Source organism: Dermacentor albipictus, chromosome 10 (genome assembly GCF_038994185.2).
Source record: "Dermacentor albipictus isolate Rhodes 1998 colony chromosome 10, USDA_Dalb.pri_finalv2, whole genome shotgun sequence".
Lineage (NCBI taxonomy): Eukaryota > Metazoa > Arthropoda > Arachnida > Ixodida > Ixodidae > Dermacentor > Dermacentor albipictus.
In genome coordinates this window covers 62,645,717-62,656,901 of record NC_091830.1, presented here as the reverse complement: position 1 = coordinate 62,656,901, position 11,185 = coordinate 62,645,717, and the positions used below count along the sequence as shown (strand labels likewise).

General features: G+C 45.4%; 1 protein-coding gene across 1 annotated transcript; it reads left to right on the top strand.

The window, feature by feature from the left end:
- Positions 1-4,713: 4,713 nt before the first annotated feature.
- On the top strand, positions 4,714-10,147 carry LOC139050618 (uncharacterized). Its single transcript, XM_070527205.1, has 2 exons — positions 4,714-6,052; positions 8,467-10,147. Exons 1-2 carry the CDS (start codon positions 4,844-4,846, stop codon positions 8,533-8,535), a joined length of 1,278 nt encoding a protein of 425 aa, XP_070383306.1. The 5' UTR covers positions 4,714-4,843; the 3' UTR covers positions 8,536-10,147.
- Positions 10,148-11,185: the final 1,038 nt, after the last annotated feature.

The following is an 11,185-nucleotide window of genomic DNA, read 5'->3' as shown; positions in this document are numbered from 1 at the left end:
AAAAAAATGGAAAAACGGTAAGGCTATAGCCCAGAAAAATATTCATTTTAGCTCAGAAAAATAAACTCCCAAGAGCAGTGGTTGTCCCTTAGATCTCTTCCCGTGCCCGTTCTAATGCTATTTTAGGCTATAAATAAATGATTGGGGATCAAATAATTTTTTCGAAAAAAATGGAAAAACGGTAAGGCTATAGCCCAGAAAAATATTCATTTTAGCTCAGAAAAATAAACTTCTCCCAAGAGCAGTGGTTGTCGCCTAGATCTCTTCCCGTGCCCGTTCTAATGCTATTTTAGGCGATAAATAAATGATTGGGGATCAAATAATTTTTTCGAAAAAAATGGAAAAACGGTAAGGCTATAGCCCAGAAAAATATTCATTTTAGCTCAGAAAAATAAAGTTCTCCCAAGAGCAGTGGTTTTCCCTTAGATCTCTTCCCGTGCCCGTTCTAATGCTATTTTAGGCGATAAATAAATGATTGGGGATCAAATAATTTTTTCGAAAAAAATGGAAAAACGGTAAGGCTATAGCCCAGAAAAATATTCATTTTAGCTCAGAAAAATAAACTTCTCCCAAGAGCAGTGGTTGTTGCCTAGATCTCTTCCCGTGCCCGTTCTAATGCTATTTTAGGCTATAAATAAATGATTGGGGATCAAATAATTTTCTCGAAAAAAATGGAAAAACGGCAAGGCTATAGCCCAGGAAAATATTCATTTTAGCTCAGAAAAATAAACTTCTCCCAAGAGCAGTGGTTGTCGCCTAGATCTCTTCCCGTGCCCGTTCTAATGCTATTTTACGCGATAAATAAATGATTGGGGTTCAAATAATTTTTTCGAAAAAAATGGAAAAACGGTAATCCTATAGCCCAGGAAAATGTTCATTTTAGCTCAGAAAAATAAACTTCTCCCAAGAGCAGTGGTTGTTGCCTAGATCTCTTCCCGTGCCCGTTCTAATGCTATTTTAGGCGATAAATAAATGATTGGGGATCAAATAATTTTTTCGAAAAAAATGGAAAAACGGTAAGGCTATAGCCCAGAAAAATATTCATTTTAGCTTAGAAAAATAAACTTCTCCCAAGAGCAGTGGTTGTCGCCTAGATCTCTTCCCGTGCCCGTTCTAATGCTATTTTATGCGATAAATAAATGATTGGGGATCGAATAATTTTTTCGAAAAAAATGGAAAAACGGTAAGGCTATAGCCCAGAAAAATATTCATTTTAGCTCAGAAAAATAAAGTTCTCCCAAGAGCAGTGGTTGTTGCCTAGATCTCTTCCCGTGCCCGTTCTAATGCATTTTTAGGCGATAAATAAATGATTGGGGATCAAATAATTTTTTCGAAAAAAATGGAAAAACGGTAAGGCTATAGCCCAGAAAAATATTCATTTTAGCTCAGAAAAATAAACTCCCAAGAGCAGTGGTTGTCCCTTAGATCTCTTCCCGTGCCCGTTCTAATGCTATTTTAGGCTATAAATAAATGATTGGGGATCAAATAATTTTTTCGAAAAAAATGGAAAAACGGTAAGGCTATAGCCCAGAAAAATATTCATTTTAGCTCAGAAAAATAAACTTCTCCCAAGAGCAGTGGTTGTCGCCTAGATCTCTTCCCGTGCCCGTTCTAATGCTATTTTAGGCGATAAATAAATGATTGGGGATCAAATAATTTTTTCGAAAAAAATGGAAAAACGGTAAGGCTATAGCCCAGAAAAATATTCATTTTAGCTCAGAAAAATAAAGTTCTCCCAAGAGCAGTGGTTGTCCCTTAGATCTCTTCCCGTGCCCGTTCTAATGCTATTTTAGGCGATAAATAAATGATTGGGGATCAAATAATTTTTTCGAAAAAAATGGAAAAACGGTAAGGCTATAGCCCAGAAAAATATTCATTTTAGCTCAGAAAAATAAACTTCTCCCAAGAGCAGTGGTTGTTGCCTAGATCTCTTCCCGTGCCCGTTCTAATGCTATTTTAGGCTATAAATAAATGATTGGGGATCAAATAATTTTTTCGAAAAAAATGGAAAAACGGTAAGGCTATAGCCCAGAAAAATATTCATTTTAGCTCAGAAAAATAAACTTCTCCCAAGAGCAGTGGTTGTCGCCTAGATCTCTTCCCGTGCCCGTTCTAATGCTATTTTAGGCGATAAATAAATGATTGGGGATCAAATAATTTTTTCGAAAAAAATGGAAAAACGGTAAGGCTATAGCCCAGAAAAATATTCACTTTAGCTCAGAAAAATAAAGTTCTCCCAAGAGCAGTGGTTGTCCCTTAGATCTCTTCCCGTGCCCGTTCTAATGCTATTTTAGGCTATAAATAAATGATTGGGGATCAAATAATTTTTTCGAAAAAAATGGAAAAACGGTAAGGCTATAGCCCAGAAAAATATTCATTTTAGCTCAGAAAAATAAACTTCTCCCAAGAGCAGTGGTTGTTGCCTAGATCTCTTCCCGTGCCCGTTCTAATGCTATTTTAGGCGATAAATAAATGATTGGGGATCAAATAATTTTTTCGAAAAAAAGGGAAAAACGGTAAGGCTATAGCCCAGGAAAATCATCATTTTAGCTCAGAAAAATAAAGTTCTCCCAAGAGCAGTGGTTGTCCCTTAAATCTCTTGCCGTGCCCGTTCTAATGCTATTTTAGGCGATAAATAAATGATTGGGGATCAAATAATTTTTTCGAAAAAAATGGAAAAACGGTAAGGCTATAGCCCAGAAAAATATTCATTTTAACTCAGAAAAATAAAGTTCTCCCAAGAGCAGTGGTTGTTGCCTAGATCTCTTCCCGTGCCCGTTCTAATGCTATTTTAGGCGATAAATAAATGATTGGGGATCGAATAATTTTCTCGAAAAAAATGGGAAAACGGTAAGGGTATAGCCCAGGAAAATATTCATTTTAGCTCAGAAAAATAATGTTCTCCCAAGAGCAGTGGTTGTTGCCTAGATCTCTTCCCGTGCCCGTTCTAATGCTATTTTAGGCGATAAATAAATGATTGGGGATCAAATAATTTTTTCGAAAAAAATGGAAAAACGGTAAGGCCCAGGAAAATATTCATTTTAGCTCAGAAAAATAATGTTCTCCCAAGAGCAGTGGTTGTTGCCTAGATCTCTTCCCGTGCCCGTTCTAATGCTATTTTAGGCGATAAATAAATGATTGGGGATCAAATAATTTTCTCGAAAAAAATGGAAAAACGGTAAGGCTTATAGCCCAGGAAAATATTCATTTTAGCTAAGAAAAATAATGTTCTCCCAAGAGCAGTGGTTGTTGCCTAGATCTCTTCCCGTGCCCGTTCTAATGCTATTTTAGGCGATAAATAAATGATTGGGGATCAAATAATTTTTTCGAAAAAAATGGAAAAACGGTAAGGCTATAGCCCAGGAAAATATTCATTTTAGCTAAGAAAAATAATGTTCTCCCAAGAGCAGTGGATGTCCCTTAAATCTCTTCCCGTGCCCGTTCTAATGCTATTTTACGCGATAAATAAATGATTGGGGATCAAATAATTTTCTCGAAAAAAATGGAAAAACGGTAAAGCTATATATAGCCCAGGAAAATCATCATTTTAGCTCAGAAAAATAAAGTTCTCCCAAGAGCATTGGTTGTCCCTTAAATCTCTTCCCGTGCCCGTTCTAATGCTATTTTACGCGATAAATAAATGATTGGGGATCAAATAATTTTTTCGAAAAAAAGGGAAAAACGGTAAGGCTATAGCCCAGGAAAATCATCATTTTAGCTCAGAAAAATAAAGTTCTCCCAAGAGCAGTGGTTGTCCCTTAAATCTCTTCCCGTGCCCGTTCTAATGCTATTTTACGCGATAAATAAATGATTGGGGATCGAATAATTTTGTCGAAAAAAATGGAAAAACGGCAAGGCTATAGCCCAGGAAAACATTCATTTTAGCTAAGAAAAATAAAGTTCTCCCAAGAGCAGTGGTTGTCCCTTAGATCTCTTCCCGTGCCCGTTCTAATGCTATTTTACGCGATAAATAAATGATTGGGGATCGAATAATTTTGTCGAAAAAAATGGAAATACGGCAAGGCTATAGCCCAGGAAAACATTCATTTTAGCTAAGAAAAATAATGTTCTCCCAAGAGCAGTGGTTGTCCCTTAGATCTCTTCCCGTGCCCGTTCTAATGCTATTTTACGCGATAAATAAATGATTGGGGATCGAATAATTTTGTCGAAAAAAATGGAAAAACGGCAAGGCTATAGCCCAGGAAAACATTCATTTTAGCTAAGAAAAATAAAGTTCTCCCAAGAGCAGTGGTTGTCCCTTAGATCTCTTCCCGTGCCCATTCTAATGCTATTTTACGCGATAAATAAATGATTGGGGATCGAATAATTTTGTCGAAAAAAATGGAAAAACGGTAAGGCTATAGCCCAGGAAAACATTCATTTTAGCTAAGAAAAATAAAGTTCTCCCAAGAGCAGTGGTTGTCCCTTAGATCTCTTCCCGTGCCCGTTCTAATGCTATTTTACGCGATAAATAAATGATTGGGGATCGAATAATTTTGTCGAAAAAAATGGAAAAACGGCAAGGCTATAGCCCAGGAAAACATTCATTTTAGCTAAGAAAAATAAAGTTCTCCCAAGAGCAGGGAGTGGGTAGTGGGGCGCCGACTGGTGCGGACGTGCAAACATCGGCTCCCGATATCATCAATGATTTCATGAGGTTATTCACGCTAAATCGAAGTGAATTGTGTACCAACGAAAGCAGCAAGTTACACGGATTCCGTGGATACCGGATTTATTTCGGTGGGTGGATTCTTTCTCAACATATTCTGCATTCGAATTTTCAACCTCATCGTTCAAAGGCGGGTAGGCCTAGGCCTAACACCGCAAGTCAGTCATTGCCGCCATGGAAATCGTCACCGGTGTGACGATATCGCCGGAAGATGCGAATGACCCGGGCTGGATTGCGGCATATAACCGCAAATCGCGCAAGGTAAAGGCCAGTCAATCACAAGGAGCAAGTTCAAGTACTCGTGGCAGACGAAGGGACGGCGATCGCACCGCCGGACCGAACAGCGCATACCAGCGCCTCGTTGCTACCTCGAGACTCCCTCAGCTACCGAGGGACACGTTCCGTATAATCGTGAGACCCCGAGACGGTCTTAACGTGGCCAAATCTACACCAGTGCAGGTTGAGCAAGCCCTGGCAATGGCGGCAGCCCTGGCTCCTCAAGACCTCACGGAAGACTCCATCTGCCCCAACGTAACTCAGAATATCTTCATCATCTGCACCCCCAGCGAACGTAATGCAAGAGCATACGCCACGGTGCAACAAATTCGCATGAAAGATACTACGTATCGGGTCGCAGTATACCCGGCGCCACCCGATGATACCTGCAAAGGCGTAGTCCGAGGCATTGACCTCGAGCTCAACGACTCCCAACTCCGAGAACTGATCGTCACGAAACGCAACCCCAACGCCTTGGAGGTGAAGAGAATCAAGAACACCACAGCCGTGACAATCCTTTTCCAAGGAATGCAAGTACCAAATTACATCTACTGCGGAGCAAGCATTGTTCGATGCACACTCTTTCGCAGACACAAGGAAGTTTGCTACAACTGTGGCAACATCGGTCACCGCGCGGATGTCTGCCCTAACCCCAGTACGACGTGGTGCCGGAAGTGTGGCATCAAAACTCCAGCGGAAGATCACCAGTGTTCCCCTCACTGCACCCTGTGCGGCGGACCGCACCCCACCGCCGACAAGGACTGCAAGCGCAAGTTTCAGGTCCCTTACATCGTTCGACAGAGACGCCGCCGCAGACGCAACCGACGAGGCCGTAGCCGCTCCCAAGGACCAAGCGGCGCCAGTCACAGTGACTCGACCGCCACCTCGGGTATTCCCGTAGCGACCACAAGGAGTCGCTCGGTCACGCCGACACCCGAGCGCCGCAGCGCCCTACGCAGCAGCCGCTCCCGCTCCAGGGGACGACGCAACAGCCGGTCCTGCTCCAGGGGGCGCCCTACATCCGGCCCCACCGAACTGACGTGGGCCGACCGAGTACGAGGGAGACATCACCAGCAGCAGCAACGGGACGTTTCATCTACCAGACAGGTAACGTGGTCTTCATTGCCCGAGCATGAGAGCGAGATAGTCACAGCCCTACGACAGGAACTAGCGGGTCTCCGGGCCACCATACAAGTGCTTACAGCGCAGCTTAATGACGCAAAACAGGAGATTCAAAACCTTAAAGCTCCCAAACAAGCACCACCCCAGGAGACAAACGTAAAAGTTAGCACAGCCAAACGCAAGCCCCCTCCGCTCCCAGAGACGGAAGAAGAGAGTAATGCGCCGCAAGACACCCTAGGCGAAATTCTGCGCGTCACGCGAGAGAACCTAGAAATTATTCGTATCCTAACGAATCGTGTAGAGGTGGTCGAAAATAAAGTCGCCATAAAATTTAAAAACAAAGCTAGTCAGCCACAACAGATGGACACGACGACGCTCCCCTCGTCACCAATAAATCCCCCGCAAAACCATCATGGCTAACACGACACAGGACACCTTAGAAATTTGGCAGTGGAATTGCGCTAGCTACGCGAAACGCAAATCCTCGCTGCAACAGTACCTCAAAATTCAACCCAAAAAGCCGCACGTAATACTATTACAAGAAACCCTATGCGAAACCCTCACGCTCTCAGGGTACAGCCCCGTCTCCCAAAAAGGTGGGGACGCCAGGAGAGGCATCGCCACGCTGGTTAATAGAAAATTCGCGCATATCGTTCATAACGTCCTTCCGAAAAACAGTCGCATCGAGGCGATCCTAATCGAGCTCGTACCTAACCGACTCCTAAAACAAAGCATTTTTGTACTAAACGTCTACAGCTCCCCTGCGCACTACAAACAATCTTTCCACGCGATCCTTACTAAAGCCACATCATTGGCACGAAACTCACCGCTCATTATCGCAGGGGACTTCAACGCCCCCCACCCGTCGTGGGGTTACCCCACAATGAAGCCTAGCGGCAACAACCTCTCGCGCGCTATCGACGACCTGTCCCTCACCCTGGTGACGGACCACAGGTTCCCCACCAGATTGGGTACGTCGACACAACGCGATACTACGCCGGACCTCACGTTACTCCGAAATGTAGCAAACTACACATGGACGAATACGCAAGAGAACCTGGGCAGCGATCACTTCGTCATACGCACAGAAATACCAAACACGGCGGCCCCACCCCGGTCTTTCACCCTTACAGACTGGGATAGCTTCCGCCAGTTACGGAAGGAAGACACGAACACGTACGATTCCTTCGCAGAGCTCCTCTCTGCGATAAAGGGCGACGTAGCTAGAGCCACGAAAACCATACAAACGGAATTGGAGGTCCCAAGGGTTGACCCTCACCTCGCACACTTACTCGAGGCCAAGGCCTCGATACTTGCGCGATGGAGAAAACAACGTCTCAACAGACGTCTGCGCAAACGCATCGCGATACTCAACCGAGATATCGAACAATACTGTACGGAGCTCACAAGACTCCAATGGCAGGAACTATGTTCGGCGGTCGACGGCCGCATGCGGACCGGAGGTAAGTGGAACCTCCTGAAACGCATGTTAGACGACAGCCAAACAAAGGACAATCACAGCCACGCGCTAGACCGACTTTTACACTTACATAAAGCGAAAGGGGGAACGGAAGAGTCCTTCCTGGCAGAAATCGCCAAACGTTACCTTCCATTAGGCGACGCTCACCCCAACGATTACCCGAGCATAAAGTGCGACACCACTCCAGAACTAGACGCTGCCTTCACGGAAGCAGAAGTTCGAGAGGCGCTACACAACCTCAACAGCAGGTCGGCCTCAGGACCCGACGGGGTAACCAACCGAATGTTACGTAACTTAGACGACCAGGCCATTACACTACTCATTAAAGACATCAACCACGTGTGGGAAACAGGAGAGGTACCAACGCAATGGCGCACGGCCACGGTGGTCCTTATCCCAAAACCCGGCAAACCACTTAACCTCGACAATTTACGCCCTATCTCTCTTACCTCATGCGTGGGTAAAGTAGCCGAGCACGTCATTCAAAACCGAGTGTCACGCTACATTGAGGAACACGAACTCCTCCCACACAACATGGTAGGGTTTCGACCCCACCTTTCCACGCAAGATGTCATGTTGCTCCTAAAAAGACAGGTCTTTGACGTTAAAACAAGAGACGTTCGAGGCATCCTCGCCCTCGATATCACGAGAGCATTCGACACCGTCTCGCACCGCTTCATATTGGAGTCTGTGGCAGGCCTCGGCCTCGGCCAGAGATTTCAGGAGTACGTGCGCTCCTTCCTTAAGGACAGAGAAGCCCGACTGCGAGTCTCACAACTTAAGTCGGACTGCTACACGCTGGGTTCCGTCGGAACACCGCAAGGCTCAGTCATCTCTCCATTACTCTTTAACATAGTGATGAAGGGACTCGCAGACAAACTACGAGACATCCCGAACGTAAATTGCGCTCTATATGCAGATGACATCACCATCTGGAGCCCGGGAGGCTCCCTGGCAGACATGGAGCAGGCATTACAGTCTGCCCTAGATGCCACGGAGGAGTACCTACTAGAGACAGGAATGAAGCTATCTTCCAAGAAATCGGAACTCTTACTATATCGCAAGTCTTGCCAAGGAGTCCGATACCTAACTCCTCTAGACGAACTTCCGATCGCACTACATACAAGAGACGGCCAACAGATTCCACAAGTCGACCACATACGCATTCTTGGGCTCCTAATCGAAGCCACCGGATGCCACGCACACTCGATCAAACACTTAACCGCCAAAACCGAAAATATGATCAGACTCATCCACAGAGTCTCAGGGCGCAGGAAGGGTCTCTGCGAAGATAACCTTCTGCGCGTATACCACGCATTCCTTATGAGCCATATTAATTACGTCGCCTCTGCCCACAACTGGACGAAGACAGAAAAGACGAAACTAAACACACTCATGCGCAAGAGCATCAAACAGGTCTTGGGCATTCCACAAAGAGCAAGTACAGCAAAGGTTGATCAGCTAGGCATGCACAACAACATCGACGAAGTGATCGAGGCTCAGACTATGGCGCAAATACTCCGCCTATCCTCGTCCAAAGCCGGTAGACTAATTCTAAGCGAAGCTAATGTCTCCCCATCTCCCTATCTCGAGCACGCTGTTACCCTACCGAGTGAAATTAGAGACAACTACAGAGTCTCACCGTTTCCCAGAAACGTCCACCCACTATACAACGTGGGTAGGCGTCGGGCCCGCGCCCGCGCGATTCTCGACCGCACAGACGCGGATCGTGAAGCCACCGCATTTGTTGACGCGGCCCAGTACGGCAATACATCAACTTTCGCGATAGCAGTTGTGGACGGCAACGGAACGTTACGGTCATCGGCGTCGGTTAAATCGACCACCAGCGCTAAAGCCGAACAGATAGCCGTAGCCATCGCCATGGCAGACCCCACATTTACCCATGTCCTCACGGATTCGCGTGCTGCAATTCGGGCTTACGAAAGCGGCAATGTACCGAAAGAGGTAGCGCATATATTACTAGCGAGCTCAAACGAGTGCAAACGGTGCCTCTCCTGGTTCCCCGCTCACATGGGGAAAGACATCCACCCGCAAAAACCCAACCTCAATGAAACGGCTCATGACCGTGCGCGAGAACTTGCCCGCCGCGACGGTCCCACGGCCTCCGAGGGGCTGGACATTCAGTTTAATGACCCGCTACTCACATACCAAGAAATCACCTCACACTATCGCAAAGGCAGAATGAAATACCCGCTCCCGCACGCCAAACTCGAGCGCGCGCAGGCGGCCGCGTTTCGAATGCTGCAAACGGACTCGTATCCGTCACGAGGCCTATTAAGCCACTACAATTCAGAAATCCCGGCAAATTGCCCAGACTGCCCAGAACCCTACTGATCACTCTCGCACATGCTTTGGCAATGTACCGCGTTACCAGAGGGCCCTCTCTCCAGTGAGCCCGAATGGGAAGAAGCCCTCAAAAGCCCGGACCTCAAACTGCAATTCAAGGCCGTCCAGAGGGCCCAAGAACTGGCGGAGCGTCACCACGTTCCCGTCCCGACTTGGGCGTCGCCTACGGTTTCGGCCTAAGGAGCTCGCCGCGTGCGATCTCCAACGGCTTAGACCCCTCAGGACCTCAATAAAGTTCTTGACTGACTGACTGACTCCCAAGAGCAGTGGTTGTCCCTTAGATCTCTTCCCGTGCCCGTTCTAATGCTATTTTACGCGATAAATAAATGATTGGGGATCGAATAATTTTGTCGAAAAAAATGGAAAAACGGCAAGGCTATAGCCCAGGAAAACATTCATTTTAGCTAAGAAAAATAAAGTTCTCCCAAGAGCAGTGGTTGTCCCTTAGATCTCTTCCCGTGCCCGTTCTAATGCTATTTTACGCGATAAATAAATGATTGGGGATCGAATAATTTTGTCGAAAAAAATGGAAAAACGGCAAGGCTATAGCCCAGGAAAACATTCATTTTAGCTAAGAAAAATAAAGTTCTCCCAAGAGCAGTGGTTGTCCCTTAGATCTCGTCCCGTGCCCGTTCTAATGCTATTTTACGCGATAAATAAATGATTGGGGATCGAATAATTTTGTCGAAAAAAATGGAAAAACGGCAAGGCTATAGCCCAGGAAAACATTCATTTTAGCTAAGAAAAATAAAGTTCTCCCAAGAGCAGTGGTTGTCCCTTAGATCTCTTCCCGTGCCCATTCTAATGCTATTTTACGCGATAAATAAATGATTGGGGATCGAATAATTTTGTCGAAAAAAATGGAAAAACGGCAAGGCTATAGCCCAGGAAAACATTCATTTTAGCTAAGAAAAATAAAGTTCTCCCAAGAGCAGTGGTTGTCCCTTAGATCTCTTCCCGTGCCCGTTCTAATGCTATTTTACGCGATAAATAAATGATTGGGGATCGAATAATTTTGTCGAAAAAAATGGAAAAACGGCAAGGCTATAGCCCAGGAAAACATTCATTTTAGCTAAGAAAAATAAAGTTCTCCCAAGAGCAGTGGTTGTTGCCTAGATCTCTTCCCGTGCCCGTTCTAATGCTATTTTACGCGATAAATAAATGATTGGGGATCAAATAATTTTCTCGAAAAAAATGGAAAAACGGTACGGCTATAGCCCAGGAAAATCATCATTTTAGCTCAGAAAAATAAAGTTCTCCCAAGAGCAGTG

Coding starts and splice junctions, on each gene's coding strand:
- LOC139050618 (XM_070527205.1), top strand. CDS start 4,844: ATGGAAATCGTCACCGGTGTGACGATATCGCCGGAAGATGCGAATGAC. Junction 6,053..8,466: donor ACGTTTCATCTACCAGACAG/GTAACGTGGTCT, acceptor CTCTATATGCAG/ATGACATCACCATCTGGAGC.